The sequence below is a fragment of the Chanodichthys erythropterus genome, chromosome 10 (genome assembly GCF_024489055.1).
Source record: "Chanodichthys erythropterus isolate Z2021 chromosome 10, ASM2448905v1, whole genome shotgun sequence".
NCBI classification, from domain to species: domain Eukaryota; kingdom Metazoa; phylum Chordata; class Actinopteri; order Cypriniformes; family Xenocyprididae; genus Chanodichthys; species Chanodichthys erythropterus.
The window spans coordinates 40,248,837-40,267,137 of record NC_090230.1 but is presented as its reverse complement, the minus strand read 5'-3'; the positions used below and the strand labels follow the sequence as shown (position 1 = coordinate 40,267,137).

Genomic DNA, 18,301 nt, shown 5'->3' with positions numbered 1-18,301 from the left:
TACACTATATATGTTATATTAATCATATATAATATTATAATATATAAAATATTATAATATATTGTGAAATATACAATATAATATATTATTAAAAGCAATTTCTCTTTAGCTTTTGTTTCATGCACATTGTCTCTTGCAGGTGAACATCCAGTACGCAGCCATTCAGATATCAATAAACGAATCAGAAGTGGCAACAAAACTGGTAAATAATGATCCTCATTTATGCATTCATACTGCTGTGAATGCAACACTCTCTAATATCCATTATTCATTTTGGCAGAAATCCCTCTATTTGAAAGACAAAGACAAGATGAAGCCGGCCACAATGGTTTGGAATCAGCGGAGACAGAAATTCACAGAGCGCCATTCAGCACAACACCTTTTGAAGCAACCATGCCATTTAAACAAGATCCTGACGGCCTTAATAATGGCATCCTGCCACATATACAAACAGAGAGCAGTATGATAAATACGTGCCTGATTATTAGTGATTCCTCTACATCTGACACACCAGAGGAAAGGCATGAATCCAGGCCACAAACACCAACAGGTGCTTTGATAACTCTGTTCACATCTGAGATGAACACAGATGCATCTGATGATAAAGAAAATGAGAGAAATGGACTTAAATCTGAATCACACACAGCAGATGGAGTAGAGATGGAAAGTTCAATGACTCAGAGATTTACCACACCGGAGCTCTCACAGATTAATGGCTTCAGGTGATTGATATCAGTTTGATTCATTGAAATGGTGCTGATTGTTTATAATAACTAGATTTCAGAGCTCACTTCTGGAATGCATGGCCTAAAGTAAATAACAATGTGTAATTATTTTGAGCAAAATCCAACCACCCAGCTGAACCCTCAATATTTTAAATTCAATTAATAAAATACATTTTCATATAAAAGTGTTTTATTATTATAAGTCTTGCGCATTATATAAAGTTACATGTCTTCAAACCTGTATACAATCCTCACAGACCTTTTAATCATAGTTTAGATAAACCTTATGAAATTAACCATTTTAATTTTTTTTATTAGTTTTATTTGTTGTTTATTTATTTCATAGTTTGATATAGAAAGTGGCAATGTGAACAGACTGTGTGACTTGTGTGAAATAGTATATAAATAAACAGTGAATGAATGTGAAATGTCCATCACCAGCAGGTGGCGATATTTCTTTTTTCGTAAATATATTACGGCTGTAAATCTGTTTGACATCTGTGGTTTTGTTTTGGACGCGTGTAGTTTTTTTCTGTCAGGAAAAATAGGTCAAGTGTTTCCGTAATATTTACAAAAGAAGAACATACTTTTAATGTAGACTTACTAAATAACACATACGGCTGTGAACCACAGGCGTCTGTCATGTAGCAGACAAATACATTTTAGTAATGACTTCAGGCTGATTTTAGAGTAAAACAGTCAGGATTTTGGGGAAGGGGATGATCCTTTTTTCCTGTTTACAAGGCGACATGTCCGTCCCCCGTGGACATTTAAAAATTAAAGAACAGAAATGTCTTTTTCCAGCTTATTCAGCTGTGTGTCAGTGGTACTGTAAGCTCTGTAACTGCATCATGGTCAATTAAATAAGGAACCGGAGATGATTAAAGTTTGAGTGGACTTTATACTGTATGTGATCTGACCTACCCCTCCAGACTGGCATGAGCATCTCCAGTGAGGTAAGATTATAATCAGGCTATTATTATAAACAGACTCTTTCTCGTTTTTAAATAGCTCCTCAAATAGCTCATGGCATAGGATAGTCATCTCATTTGTTTGCATTGTCTGTAAATCTGGTACAATGAATGTGAATCACTAAAAAAACTAAGTGAGTTAGTGAACCGTGACAGCATGGTCAAGTAAACTTCTAAGATGAATGCACTTAGAATAATCGCTATAGCAAATATTTTCTAGAGATTTCCCAGCCAGCAGGGAACATTCTCAGAACTCTGGCAAAGTTCTCTTGAAGTTATAAACAAACGTTCTTCCAGTAATGTTAATAGGAAGTTGTTTAATGTTATCTGGTCTTTCTCGAAACACTGACACAAAAACGTTATTTCTGTCATTCTGAGTGTTTAATATGGTAATGGATATTACAATGTGTTTGGCCTTGGTGGAATAGATCTGCTATGCTGCTGTTGGTTATTGTACAGGACTTGCTACTTCCAATACACACATGACATGTTGCTGCTGTACAATACAGCATACAATAATTACCTGTAGCAGATCTATACAGGTGGAGCTGGGGAAGGTGGAGGGTTTCTACAAATTCTACAGCAAAAGCTGACCAAGTATTTGAAGGTTGAGCACTGAGCTCATTGGCTATTGATACAGAACAAACCAATCAGCTGCCTGTGCCATATAGAGAATGATGTGATAGCAAGCAGATTGAGTTAAAGGTGCCCTAGATTCAAAAATTGAATTTACCTCAGCATAGTTGAATAACAAGAGTTCAGTACATGGAAAAGACATACAGTGAGTCTCAAATACCATTGTTTCCTCCTTCTTATATAAATCTCATTTGTTTAAAAGACCTCCGAAGAACAGGCGAATCTCAACATAACACCGACTGTTATGTAACAGTCGGGGTGTACGCCCCCAATATTTGCATTTGCCAGCCCATGATTGAGGCATTACACAAGGGCAGCCAGTATTAACGTCTGGATGAAAGGCATTAGACAAGGGCAGCCAGTAACGTCTGGATCTGTGCAGAGCTGAATAAACAGACTACGTAAGCAAGCAAGGACAATAGCAAAAAATGGCAGATGGAGCAATAATAACTGACATGATTCATGATTACATGATATTTTTAGTGATATTTGTGAATTGTCTTTCTAAATGTTTCGTTAGCATGTTGCTAATATATTGTTAAATGTGGTTAAAGTTACCATCGTTTCTTACTGTATTCACGGAGACAAGAGCCGTTGCTATTTTAATTTTTAAACTCTTGCAGTCTGTATAATTCATAAACACAACTTTTTTCTTTATAAATCTCTCCAACAGTGTAGAATCAATGTAAACATCCAAATAAACACTGTACTTACGCGATTAGACATGCTGCATGACGAACACTTTGTAAAGATCCATTTTGAGGGTTATATTAGCTGTTTGAATTTTTTTATGTTGTTTAAGGCAAGCGCGAGCTCTTGGGGAGTGGAGCACCAGATTTAAAGGGCCACACACCCTGAATCGGCTCATTTCTAATTATGCCCCAAAATAGGCAGTTAAAAAAATGAATAAAAAAAAAAATCTATGGGGTATTTTGATCTGAAACTTCACAGACACATTCAGGGGACACCTTAGACTTAAATTACATCTTTTAAAAAAAAGTTCTAGGGCACCTTTAAAGACCTAGCAACCTGTGCCATCTAGAGTTTCATGACAGAACTTTGCATTTATACATTGTCCATGGAACATTGTTTTTCTGAAACATTTTTGTTAGACGATCATTAAAAAAAACTGAACATTGAGAGAACATTCAGAAATATTTTCATAACTAATGGGAACATTAGCAAAACGTTCAACATATTTTTGTTAGCTGGGTCGAAACCTATGTGATATTTGCTGTGATTAAGGAGTGAAGTTAATGTTCTTGATTGAATCCCTTGATACCAGCTGACCTGTTATTAAATGATACAGATGACTAACTCTTTTGAGTCTGCTGAGAAAAGCAGCCAAAAAGAAGTTTTGTTTGATTAATTGGCCTTTTTTAAGCAAAAGTTATTGAAATATTACATCTTGCACAACTTAAAGCAATCTAGATGTCAAGATTATCTCAATATAATGATGCAAGTCATGCCAAAAGCTCCTTTGTTAGCAATCGGTGTTTACTGCGTATCCAGACTTACGAGGGGGTTTTATTCACAGTCACTTGGCTGATGGATCGGCTATGCTTTTTGTCTCCCCTATTTTAGCTTATTAGGGTAATGCAGTCTTCTAGATCAACAGGTTTTCAAGATCAACTTTGAGTTTATTCTTTGTTGATGGGGAGAAATGGACGAGCCCAGTGACCTCACTTACAGAAACTGAGAGAAAAGAGGGAGTCAAGAGCTCTCAGCTGTTTCTGATCCTCTCTTCCTCCCGAAGGAGCAAAAGGAAACACCCAGAACTCCAGCCAGCTGGAGAATAAGGGGAATGGCCTTGTTTCATGAAATACCCCAAAGCAGAACTGCTGTGCTGCTTTTTGTAAGATCAAATTATAAGAAGATCTAGATCAACATAATACTTTCGGGGGACTCTAGATCATTTAAGATCAGCTTTGTTAGTCTGGGTTAGCCTATGGCACATAAACCATATTCTTACGCACAAAGCATCATTTGCGTAAATGATTTATTTCTAATATTTCATATAAAATTAAGAAAATTATTGTTTTACAGCCAGCTCTTGGTTTTCACAGAAATATTCTCTACTTACAATTTTAAGGTAGTGTTGTTATTGTTGACTAAAACTATGTTAAAAAGTTACTTAATTGGTGATTTTGCTGGACAGCACCAGCCCTTACTCACTTCCAATGAAAAAAAATGGCCAGGATACCTTTTGTGTTCCGCAGAAGAAAGTCATACAGGTTTGGAACGAAGTGAGGGTCAGTAAATAAGTTTCATTTTTGGGTGAACTGTCCCTTTAAATAATCAGACTGGTGGAATGGTTGGCTTGATTTTAGGGGTTTCTTTGTTTGTTCATTTTGGCTGCAAGTCCTGTGCCTCCTCAAAGTTTTAACCATAGTACTTTTTCTGTTATTTATTTGTTTTTCCATCATGGCAATTTATAGTAAGCCCTCTTAGTCTGGCCTCTTTTCTTCCTTCTCCCTCTGTCTGTCCCTTTCTCTGACTTGGTCCCAGAAGATCATATAAAAACATTCCCCCACACTCTTTTCATGTCCTCCTCCTCCTCCTCTCATAAACTAAAACAACCTCCTTTCTTTAAAACTGCAATTTTGTCTCAGATTATGTATATATGTGCATCTGTGAATTAATCTAATTCTGAGCCAATGGGAGATCAGCTAAACCCATTTTCCAACCCAGTATGTGTGTAAAGGGTCTTTTTCTCAGGCTACATGAATGGCCTATAAAAACCTGCTCCAGCAACTATGAAACTTAATCACTTTACCATGACTCAGAGGGTTACGATATATTTTACTGCAGCAGTACCTGAGTAAATCCTTAATTTTAATTGCAAATTTATTTTTATCTTTGTTTGAAAGCTTGGAGTGTTGTCTAAGGAGGTCTGTAATACCTGGAGAAAGCTATCTGTTAGCATTCCCTTTCATTTCAATAGTAGAATATAATGATCACTATATGCTTAAAAACATTCTGCAAAACATGTTTTAATGTGTGTTTCTCAGAAGAGAGAAAATCAGACTTACAATGATAGGATAGTAAGTAAATGGCAGTATTTTCATTTTAAGGTGAACTGTTCCTTTAATAAGCATTGTCGAAACCCCTGCTCTTGTCCTTAGGAAACCCTGTTGAATTTAATGGACAGTGGGAGTGGCCTGAAGGTGTGGTCGACCACACCCTGCCTGATCAGTCTGGGTAGTGGCTTTATTACTTTGATATCTCTGACTAAAGGTGAGTGTGTTTTATATATATATATATATATATACACTTTAATTAAAATATCTGAATATTAATAAGACAGATGTCCAGATATTTATTGTCTCTTTTAACTTATTTATGTAAAAAGCATAAAAATGTTTTACTCTGCTCTTTAGGGTGTGATACGTTTTAGCCTCATGGCAACCTTGCTGCTCTGAGACCATTAAAGTTTCTAGACTGTGCACAGGAAATATTCCTTCAGCTAGACTGGAATAATGTTGCCCATTAAATTGAAGCAGTGATGGCTGAACTAAACTTAAGTTTGAATATGGAGTCTGTTACCACCTGCTGAGTTTAATACCACATTAAAAATATTTAATGTGGGGGTTTCTAGTGCAGTGTGGTATATTCAGTATTTCAAAAGCATACATTTTGTATCAGTTCTTCTGTGTGAAGTCCAATCAAAGTGCAATTTTAGGAGTGGTTGTTTCTGTGCTAAAATTGACTAACATCTCTCATCAGTGTTGGGGGTAATGCATTACATGTAACTTGAGTTACATAATCAGATTACTTTTTTCAAGTAACTAGTAAAGTAACGCATTACTTTTTCAATTTAAAACAAAATATCTAAGTTACTTTTTCAAATAAGTAATGCAAGTTACTTTGTCACATTTATTGACTGACAGCTCTTCTGTCCCCATGTTGAGAGAAATAAAGTACAGAGGTTGTGCGCTGTGTAAACATGATGGTTATTGTAGTTCTAAATACTAAATGTTAGCATGCATTTGCTCATCTCACTTAAAGGGTTTGAGTTTACTCAAACCGAATAAAAACAGTGAAATTAAATCTCAGAATTTACGCAAACCTGTAATAATTAGATTTATTAAAATACACAAATATACTTTATGTATTTAATCTCACTTTATATCTTTGCTGACCTTCAGTGATCCGATTCAACCATCCTTCAGCCTGATTTAGAAATAAGAGTATCCTGTATCATATTCTTCTTTAATCCATAATAGCAGCACAGCTGAATGGTTTGTTTGAGCTGCACCCTCTACTGTACAGGCGTAAATATGCATTTCCTTCAGCCTGGGGCTTATGCATTTCATTTTTGGTGTGAAAAGGCCTTTACATTTGCCAAAAATAGAACTTTTTTTGTTGTTATTAAAAAACAAATAAGCAGTCCAAGTGTGAAAAAGTAACGCAAAAGTAATGCAAAAGTAATGTAATGCATTTTCATAAAAAGTAACTAAGTAACGCAATTAGTTACTTTTTAAGGGAGTAATGCAATATTGTAATGCATTACTTTTAAAAGTGACTTTCCCCAACACTGTCCGTCATCATGATGTCACCACAACATAATGTGAATAGAGAGTATTTTTGCTGTCCAAAACCCGGTAAAGAATTAGCATTTTAGCACTTCTGTTTCCGTCATCTAAAAATAAGGTTTGTGGTGAACACAAGCTCAATATATTTTCACATTTTATTCTACAATATATATATATATATATATATATATATATATATATATATATATATATATATATATATATATATATACATTTTTTTTTTTCATTTATTTATTTATTTATTTTTACCACAGATAATTATGTTCAGTTGAAGATACTCCACTGATGTCTTTAAAGTCTTTTACTTTACATCACAGAAGTATCACAAATTGGCTCTGAGGATGCAGAGTTGCCACAGGATATCACCACTGATGGTCCAGGGATCGAATCGCACCACTGTGTCATCATCACCAACAGTGCTGGGGTTATTACTTTACACCCCAATGGAAATATGTGCTGTCTTGATGGAGTTCCAGTCACCGAGCCAACAAAGCTCACTCATGGTAATACGCAGTATTTTTAGCCTACCTTCCTAACTGTAGTTAGAAATCCCTTACTGTACTATTACAGTAACTAAGCACTACTGACCACTTGCTTATATTGCTTTCATATCTAAGCCTTCCCAGAGGTCACTGTTATAAAGTGTGGTCAACTATTTGATGTGGCCATGTCTTACTTGGGCACTCAGCAGGTTCTGTGGATCTAACCTTGCTTTCTTACGGCCTCGGAGAGAAATCAAAACAAACGACGGCAATGAATGACTTCCTGTCCAGTGATACCACTCAGGCCTGACACACCACAGCAATAACATCTCTCGCCCACTTTCTCTCTCCCTCTTGCATTCCTTGTTCTTTGATTTTCTGTCATATGTTTAGTCTATAAACAAACTCTCTTTTTCATTCTCTTTTGCTGTCTCTCTTTTTCTTCCTGTGTTGCTGATCAGAGTGATATGAGATCACACTTTTCTGTGTGACTCCAGACTTCCAGAGAATGTTTCAGTGTTTAATAGTTGATTTGTCACACGCCCCTCCTCCTCCTCCCTCTCAATCTCTCGTCCTCCTCTTGTCACTCTATTCGGCAAGATTCTTCCCTCTCTTTATTTTTTTAAGGTTCAGTATAACTAACTGTGGGACTGTGTGTCCTGAAGTACTCAGGTAAATATTTAGAGCACTCAGAGATGACGTAAGATGTAGACGGGCATAAACAGATGGTGAGACTCACAAGTTTTGCTATTCCCATGCATATTATACACATTAGAGATAGATAGATAAAGACATTCCCAAGATTACTTGCTGTTTCATGCTTCTCCAACAGGCCTGTGTGGTTTGTTTTATCACTGTCTCCCTGGCTAACAAGTGAGAAAAAGATACAAAACTGCATATGGTATTTATATAGTTTAACTATAAGAGTATTCGGAATGAATGTTTATAATTGTGTATATCCGCATGCGTTCATGCGCTGTAGTATAAATGCATGAATATGACGATGTCTGTGTTTAAGTGTGTTGAAATGTGTAGCCGAGGTCTGGAAGTAATCAGAGTTGCTGGGCAGCACTCCAGCGCCCCCTCCCCATGATGCAACTGGAGTTCTGAGAGTGATGGAGAACAGAGTGCCCGCTGGGCGGCAGGGGGAGGGGACCGTCTTTCCTTCTCTTCCCCCCACCCTCCTCCCAGCTGAACACTGTTACACTGAAGGAACTTTACAATGGAAAATATGCCAATGCACTTTCTAGGCCGTGGATTTAATGCAAGGTCAAGCAGAAGATTTGCACCCAGTGGAACACGCACACAAAAGCTTGTTTTGGATTGGCCAAAACTTCTCTTTTACAGAAAATGTATAGAGTCTTCAAATCAGAGAAATTCTAATTTGCACTTTTTTTTTTTTACTACTTTTTGCTAAGAACTTGAACATGTTTTAATTATTGCCTGAAAGTATGTAATAATGCAAAGTTAATTATATATCATTATTACACACACACTGGTATTCCTATCATTATGAGGACATTATCATAGGCATAATGGTTTTCATATTTTCTAGCTCCTAATCCTACCCTTAAAACTTTCCTTCACTGAAAACTTTTTGCATTTTCAAAAAACATAATTTAGTATGATTTATAAGCTTTTTCCCTTATGGGGGCCATACAAGGTCAAAAAGTCAAAAAATACTGATAATACTATCGTTGTGGGGACATTTGGTACATGTATGTATGTATATATATATATATATATATATATATATGCGCGTATGTGTGTTTTGAAGCCATCTGCAGGACCTAAATTACAGGCCAAGTTCAGATGAAAAAAAATGATTAAAGAATCAAGTGATTTTGTTTTTGTTGGCTAGCAAATATGTATAGCTCGCTGTGAACGGGTTGGTATGGTAATTGTTACCAGACCTAAAAGATATCTCAGATATTACAGTATGCAAAATAGAAAATTGAGTTACAACAGAGGATGTGTGTTAAATCTGCATGATCAAACTTGTAGGAGGTAGAGCAAACCTTTGTGACTCAAAAAAGTTAAATGCAAGTGAAGTATCCCATGAACTACCTCAATTTGTATCTTCTGTGAAGTGTGTGAGTCACTCTGTTCAGCCAAAAGTCAGAGTTCCATTAGAGCGCGTTCTCGATCAACCAAAAAGCCAGAGTTCCATTGAGGCGCGTCCCCGCTGAGAGGAGGCGTGCCCGCAGACACGGCCAAGGTCTTGCAGTACTCAGCATCGCGTCTGTCCTCTTTTGTCATGCTAAACTGGCCGGGCACAGAGAGAGGACCGACCGCGCATCATTCTCCTCCTGAGGCTTCGTCAATGGGACACTAAATAAAGGTTAGTTTTATTTCTTCAACTGCAAACAGCTCAAGAAAAATCACTTGGAGTTTAGTGAAGAGCGTAACTGCGTTGTTACGATTAGTTTGGCGTGTTGCATAGTTTCATTTTAGAGGGTTTTTTTTTGTTGGGAAATTAATTATATGGTCCAGTAAATCGGGCAGAGATTGGCAGATAAGTTCTGAGCCGTTGTTTGCTGGTTTTGTTTAGTTGTAAAGTAGTTTAAAGGCATGTTTACAGAACTTTAGACTGACAAACACGACATGAAGCCAGTGAATGCTGTTTAAACAGGCGCGTGTGCGGTTGTTTGCATTGCGGAGCACGCGAGCAGATTGTTGATATTTAACCCGCTTAATCCCAGTATATTAAAGCGATTAGCGGTGTGTTACCACAATACTCCTAACTTGTTCAGAAGTGATTTACTCTTTAATGTAAATTCGCATCCTGTTAGTATATTAATAAATTATATATGTACACACACGCGCGCGCACACATTTTCTTTCTTTTTATTTACTTGTTAAATATATAATTTATTCGTATTTTTCCAGTTATTTGATTTGTTTTTTTTTATTTATTAATTTGAAAACTTACTGATAATTGTAAATATACAATTTTTTTTACAAAGAAAATGTTTTTTACAACATTGAAATTATATATATGTGTATAATATATATATATACCAAAATTTATTCAGACACCTTGAACATTTCAATCATTAATACAGTTTATTCACTATAGTTTAAAAAATGGTAATAAAATATGACAATATCTCAGAATTAAACTGTCAGAAAAAAAAACAAATCTTAATTATGTCACTTAAGCAAAACATGGTCAGGTCAAAGTGAATAATTTTTGGTTCCAAATGTTATATCAATTTTACTGGTAGTCCACTGTATGAATATTTTTTGGTTACAATATGTCAGTTTGTTTTGCTATCCTCACTTACATAAATTAACTATAGTGTCACTAGTAAAAATATATCAAAAAAGTCTGGATAATTTTTGGTTTTATTGTATGTATGTATATATACATATTTGACCATACCGATTTTGACCAATATTATGAATATTTGGGGAGGAACTGTAGTAACTAATGCATTTGATGGAAAATATGGTAACCATTGTAATTTTAGGGTCAGTTGGAGGAAGGAAGGGGTGCTTTGCTGGAATATTGGAATTGTGTGGTTTATAGACCTCTGCAGATCGCTCTAAAATTAATAAAATCTTTAAACTGGCACTTTTTGTTCTGTTTAAACAGGCTGTATCACTTTGGCAGGTTCTTCGTGCTGAAAGGATGACAAGTGCTGCAAATCATCACACAGAATGAATGTGGTTTATATATGCCCAACTCTGGAAATCCCAGAGTTTAATAAAACTCGCTTGCAGTCTATTCCCAAGACCATAAACTAAAGCAAGCTGTTAAACTTCAGAGGGCAGTGATTACACTACACATGATACCATTATGGAGACATATAGTATGTAATTGTACACTCCTCCAGTCCAAGACTTTTGCTGATCAAATGATGTGCTTTAGGCTGGGAGGGAAGGGAGGGTTTCCATATGTTTGAGAGTTTGTGTCAGCCGGTGATGGAGAGTGTGAGAGAGACATCGCAATAGGCCCGAGAATTTGGCACATTTGAGAGAGCCTGAGCTATAATCGCACATCATAACATTGCAGCTATGTCACCTCGTTCCAAGTAACTGCATTGTTTCAATAACAATGAAACAACTGCAGTGCAAAGTCACAGTTCACACAATTATTAACACATGGGGCAAGATGCAGAAAATCTGTCTGAATAAGACAGTCAACTCAGCCCTTTGTTGGTTTAGAGAAAAGCCAAAGCTTACTCAGGTGGCTGGCGATGGTGAACTCAGGGTGAAGGATTGTGTCGCTGACAGCGTAAAATGATCCCCCACTTCCTGCGCAGACTCCTCGTAGGCAGCCACAGACTGCAGGAGTGGGCTTCTCAGGAGAGTCTGATGGGAGTTTGAGTGTTCACGCAGTGTTGTTTAGGAAAAGCCTGTGTGCTTACAGCACGTCTTTTGCACATTGATTATTATACATGTGGCAGTTGCGTGCAGTGGTTCTGAAATGAGGAGGCAAAGTCCTCACTGTGTTTTGTGTTTTGATGTGAAATAAAGTGGTGATATTAAGTGGGTGAGTTGTTAACTTACTTTTTAATTAGTCTTCACATTATCAATCATTCAATCAAACTTTATTTATAGAGCACTTTAAAACAACCAAAATGCTGTACAGAAGAATATATAAACATAAAATACCCAACTCATACAAGACATAGAATACAAATAAAACAAATGTCAAAATCAAGTGTCAAAGGCCAAAGCGAAAAGGTGGGTTTTAAGAACCAACTTAAAAAAGACAATGAAGCGCCCTGTCTAATGGGCAGAGGCAGATCACTCCACAGTTTAGGAGCTGCCACAGCAAAGGCACAGTCCCCTCTGAGCAGTTGATCAGCTGACCTGAGGCAACGGGTGGGTGTATAAGAGTGTAACAGCTCAGAATGGGGCAAGACCATTTAAAGATTTAAAAACAAATTAGAGAATTTGAAATGTATGGGCAGCCAGTGAAGTGAGGCTAAAATAGAGGAAATGTGCTCGTATTTGCGTGTTCAAGTTAACAGACGTGCTGCAGCGTTTTGTACCATCTGCAGACGAGCAACAGAAGACCCACATACAGTGCATTACAGTAATCCAGCTGAGTGGTGACAAAGTGTTGCCTTGAAAGAAATGGCTTTATTTTGCCAGCTGCCTCAATTGAAAAAAGCTAGATTTAACGACTGCCCTGATCTGACTGTCAAGCTTAAGGTCAGATTAGATTTTAACCCCTAGATTATTAATGGTTGGTTTGTTGTACTGGGCCAAGGCCCCCAAATCAACAGAAGGGGTCCCAATGGTGCCACCACATCACCTGAAAGTTAAGAGACATCCAGGCCTGTATATCATCAAGACACTCGAGTAACGGTCTGACAGTGTCGTTCTTTTTATGAGGCACATAAATCTGGCTATTGTCTGTGTAAAAATGGAAAGACATGCCATGCGCCCTGATTATTGAACCTAGCAGGAGCAAATACAGAGAGAAGAGAAGAGGGCCTAAAACTGAGCCTGTGGGACCCCACAAGAGAGAGGAGCAGAGGAGGACACAGTCACCACAGCTGACACAGAAAGTCCGACCTTCCGAGTAGGATCTAAACCATTCGAGCGCTATGCCCTTGATGCCCACCCACTGCTCCAAACGTGAGATCAGGATTTCATGGTCCACATTGTTAAAGTTGTGGACTGCAGTTAAATCAAGAAGCACAAGTATAACACAATCACCAGAGTCAGTAAAAAGATATCATTAAACTTTGCACAGCACAGAATCTGTCCTTTTAAAAGTTTTAAAACCGGACTGGAAAATTTCAAGAATATTGTCGCCTTTCAAAAAGGCCATTAATTGACTGCAGACCATCTTTGCAAGGATTTTTGACATTTTTAAAGAGACATTAAAGAGAAGGTTCACCCAAAAATGAAAATTATCCCATGATTTACTCACCCCCAAGCCATCCTAGGTGTATATGACTATCTTCTTTATAATCTTTATAATGGTAATGAATGGTGCTCAAGATTTTGAAGCCCAAAAAAGTGCATCCATCCATCCATCCATCATAAAAGTAATCTATATGACCCCAGATGGTTAAAGGTGCTCTAAGCGATGTCACGCGTTTTTAGGCCAAAAAATTTTTTTGTCACATACAGCAAACATCAACTCACTACCCGCTAGCTGCCTGTCCCCTGAACACACTGTAAAAAAACACGGTCTCTGTAGTCGCCACAAGCTCCGAAAATGGTCATAAAAACAAACTGGTGCAGCCTGGACCACAAAACATAATAAACATGCTCCAGCCAATAACCGACCAGAATGATTTTAAATGCGCGTTCATGACTGTTTTAGGAATCACGGATGGGAGGGGAGGAGGAGGCGGAGCCTCTGTTTTGTTTGACAACACTAAGAACGTCAACAGGAAGTTTCTCCATCCAGGATCGCTTAGAGAACCTTTAATAAAGGCTATCTGAAGTGAAGCAATGGGTTTTTGTAAGAAAAATATCCAATATTTAAATATTTATAAAATATAGTAACTGGCTTCTGGCAACGGCCATACGCAAGTTGAGTTCCGGTGGAAGTGTGACCTTTGACCAGACGTATGACGTATAGACGAATGTGGAAGCGCAGAGGATAGAGCAAAGCAAAACACCGGTCACAAATTAGAAGTCAAAAATGAGAATTTTTAAAAAGAAATGTCAGAGTATTTCGATATAACAGAAGAGGAGCTTGAGTTTGCTACCCAGCCCTATTTGTTTGAACCGCGAGAGGCTTCTACTCACACCAAACTTAGGCTACTACATTATATGTCATACGTCAGGTCTTCTGCTGGATCTCAACTTTCACACAGCTGTTGCCAGAAGCGTGTCATTATAGTATATTACATTTTAAAAATATGGATATTTTTCTCACAAAAACCCATTGCTTCACTCCAGAAGGCCCTGGATTACATTTATGATGTATGGATGCACTTTTTAAGCGTGAACAGCTTAATAAGCCAATCGTACATAGTGCAGTGGAGGCATTGTTTCCCTTGCCTCTTCATAGGAAACACCCATGATATATGGCGTATTGGAGAGAGACAGTAGCTATGTTTCCATCCAACTATTTTTATGTGCATTTTGGGATATTGCATTAAAAAGTGCTGAATGGAAACGCAGAGATAAGTTCTAAAAATGCACATTAAAAACTTATGTGCTCAATTGTGGCATATACTTTCTTTTTTTTTGTCCGATAAGAAGACGTGCACATAAACTATGTTGACTCAACAGTGGATGTGATTGGATAACTGGACTAACCAGCGGACCAGTTTCATTGCACAGCATCTCAAATGTTGATCTGGTATAATGACCTCCCAGAAGTCTCACATGTTTGCATTCCCAGACACCAGGCATCCGAACGCAAGATATCATGACACAGTTTATTGCATTTCGCCTGGGCACTCATGGGCATTTATGATGTACGAAAACTTCCATTTAGATATTTTGCACCAATTTCCCAGGAAGTGACAATTTTGTACTCTTGAACACATGGAATGAATACACTGCTTTGTTTGCAAATGTTTTATTCAATATTTCTATTTTGCGCATAAGTTTAATTCGCAACTTTGGATGGAAACCTAGCTAGTGTCTGAAAGAGTTTTGTAATTGAGTGCCTCAGACATTTCCCAAAACACTCCCAAATCTGTTTTCTTTTTTTATTATTATTATTTTTCTTGCTTTTCACATACCATAGACTTCTTTAGTTTTTTTTATAGGGGCTAATTATAATTACTAGATACAAACCCTAATTTCCATTATTTAACTATTTAAAAACTTTTTTGCTTTATTTATGAATATTTTTTCCAATTGAGGATATTGCCACCAGGAGTTTTTTTTTTCAGTTTAAGCCAACTTCTGGAGATAAAATCAGTAGTAAAAAGTGAAGAGAGAGGGGAAAAGAAAAGAAAAAGAAGGGGAGAGAGAGGATGTGCCCCAGACTTAAGGGGAAAATCAGTCTTGTGGATTTAAGTCTTCTGAAAGACTTGGTGGACTTTGCTTTAGAAGAAACTTCAAACTGGATCTGAAATCTGAGCTCTTTCTGAATCTGTTTTTTCACTTAATCAAGAGGCTGTTTCTCTCTTTCTCTTTCTGTCTTATTGAGCTAAATTTATTTCAAGACCCGAAGAGGGAAAAGAGTTTTGTCTTCAAAATACCATAGCTCTTTGTCATTTTATGTAACTTTATTTGGTCATAACTTTAATACTACTGTGAATGTGTATCATTCTTGTGTGCTTGTAAGTCTGAGGTAATGATTTATTACAGCTTAATTTCCTTACCACTGCCTTGGACGCCAGCACAATGTTTTTATGTTAAAATGACTATGTGTGTGTGTTGTGGTTCTCCTCAGGGTGTACTCTTTGTCTGGGTAAATCTTTTTTCCGTTTCAACCACCCAGAAGAGGCGAATCACATGAAGAACATGCTGCCAGAAAAGACAGCAGGACCCGCACTGTCTCTCAGTACGGGTGAGTGACATCTTCCTCCACCTTACCCCCAGTCAGCTCTTGGTTTTGGTTCCATTCTGCTGTCTTTTCATAAACAGAGTCACTTGCTTGCAGCCTAATTGGTCCTCTCCATTATCATGCCACAGACTGTTTTATACACAGGAAGAGTGCAATTCAGTGCCATCTGTTCTGCTCTTCTGCGCTATTTTTGTGTTTGTTTGCTTATTTGTTAAACATGTACATATGCTCATCAGTCTCAATCAATGTTGTTTTCTTTTTTCCAGTCACTTTTAAACATTACCTGTAATTTTCCTCGAATAGGGTACAAAGTAGGGCCTTAAGCTTTTAATAGTTAGCTTTTTCTAAACAAAATGTCAGTGAAAGGAGTTGCTTCAACTTCTAAGAATGTTCATTGTCAACTTCAAAGGTCAAGGTAAATATTATATAAGATATTATTATTTTCTGTTCAATTTAAAGGGTTAATTCACCCAAAAATGAAAATTCTGTCATTAATTAAGATATTTTTGATGAAATCCAAGAGCTGTCTGACTCCTCCATAGACAGTAATTTAACCACCAATTTCAAGGTCCAGAAAGGTACTAAAGACATTGTTAAAATATTCTACGTGAGCACAGTGGTTCAAACGTAACTTTATGAAAAATATCTTAATTTGTGATCCAACGGTGAACGAAGGTCTTACGGGTGTGGAATGACATGAGGGTGAGTAATTAATGCCAGAATTAACCCTTTAAATGAGGCTTGAGACGTGTCTAAATACAGTTTAAAACCAAGATATGTGTAAATTTGTGATTATAGCAATAAACCCTAAATAAAATATATATTATGTTTAAAAAAGGATGCTGTAATGAGTAACATAATTGCAAATTTTGCCTAAATTCGTGCAGAAGCAGCTAAGCTAATCAAGGGCCAAATAGTTATTGATGTGTATTTCCCATACATTAAAGAAATTTGTTGTATTTGTTTGTTTAGAGGGTTAAATGGTGGAACTTAATAAATTAATTCTATGGAATGCTTTTGTAATAATATTAAAATGGTGTATATATAAAAATAGTAAATTTATAAATGGAATGTCAAATCGACAAATTTTGACATTGTATTATTTAAATTATTGATGCATTCAAGAAGATCAAGACTTTTGCATTCTTGAAAAAAACATCATTTAAGCTATATTTCATGCTAGCTAACTTTTATGTTACGTTATGATTTATCTAATAGATGTCACAACAAAATGCTTTAAAAAAGTCATGGGACCCAATGTGTAATGTATTCCTTGAAAATGCCACCTCTGCTTTTCTTCCCTTCTTTTCTCTTTCTCTGTGAGCTTTGTGTTGGCTGAGAGACCTTGAGTTAATACAAACAGTCATCTTACCATCATGTAGCTGCAGCTGTACAAATGACCATGTTACCTTGTAAATAAATGACAACGTAAAATCCCATCCATATGGCTCCAGGTCAACCACTTAGCTAAAATGATTTACTACCCAAAACGCAGATAAACATTCTGGAGTACAGGTGGTCCTCACATATGTGTGTGTGTTTCCTGATGGAGACCACCACTGCTCCCACAAATCGCACTCCGGTTGCGGAGGAGTTCTGACCCAGTCCCTTTTCTCTGCTCCAGTGCCAGAAAGTACAAGCCCATTCTGGCTTTGGTTCTTCCATTTTTAGACAACGCTTTCCCCGTAAAACACAAGGCATTCATATTTGTGTGGGCTGAGATTTGTATGTGAAAGCTGTAGTCAGCTGAGCACATGTGACCCTTGAACTTAAGCAAAACCTAAAAATTAGCCAGAACACACGTCTGATTTCCCTGTTTATTTTGTCAGATTTTGCAGACTTGTTTGTGAATGTGTCTATGACAACCTGTCCAAACATTGAGCTTTTGTATTAGAACAAGAAGATTGCATCAAGGGTTCGTCCTGTTACAACGCTTGATTATTTCCAGTTAAGTGCATAACTGCTCTGTCATTTCCCTGATGCAGTTTCCGTCTCCATTAAAATATGCATGCCTCCAGATGTTTCATTTGGCTTTAGCTTTCCACCATTAGATCTCAGATGAATTTATGGGTAAAGACCTTGTGTATATTATACCTTAAAGGGGTCATATCATGAGGAATCAAAAATGAAGCCATAAGATAGCTTTTTGTGAGGAACAGACTTTGAGATTGAACAGAGATTGATGAAATTTTACAGCTTTCCATGTTTTCACTGTAATATGCTGGGGGGTGCCATGATGGACTTTATCTACTCCATCTATGTTTTGATCATCGTAATGAATCTGATCCAGATGTAGTCTTTGACAAATGTCTTTTGCTCAAAATGTTGCTTTTTAATGAAACTTACCCACATTCAAGTGTTAATAAAATAGAATGCATGAAGCGAAAATAAAAAGTTTCATCATATGCTGGCATTCAAATCTCATTATTCACAGAATCACTGCCTTGACCAAAAAGATTTGAGAGGTTTGAGAAGTCAAAAACAAATT

The 18,301-nt window shown here is 36.9% G+C and overlaps 1 protein-coding gene across 5 annotated transcripts in view; it reads left to right on the top strand.

Moving 5' to 3' along the window:
- Window positions 1–1,530: 1,530 nt before the first annotated feature.
- The window catches only part of phldb2a (pleckstrin homology-like domain, family B, member 2a), a 36,991-nt gene continuing 20,220 nt past the window's right edge, over window positions 1,531–18,301 (top strand). For 3 of the 5 annotated variants that reach the window (XM_067397706.1, XM_067397702.1, XM_067397704.1), the window contains exons 1-4: window positions 1,532–1,681; window positions 5,458–5,569; window positions 7,206–7,391; window positions 15,700–15,816. In XM_067397706.1, the coding sequence (XP_067253807.1) occupies window positions 1,664–1,681; window positions 5,458–5,569; window positions 7,206–7,391; window positions 15,700–15,816 (433 nt within the window). In that variant the 5' untranslated portion in view covers window positions 1,532–1,663. Of the gene's footprint in view, window positions 1,682–5,457; window positions 5,570–7,205; window positions 7,392–15,699; window positions 15,817–18,301 lie in introns of all 5 variants that reach the window. The other 2 variants (XM_067397703.1, XM_067397705.1) reach the window with 2 other exon arrangements.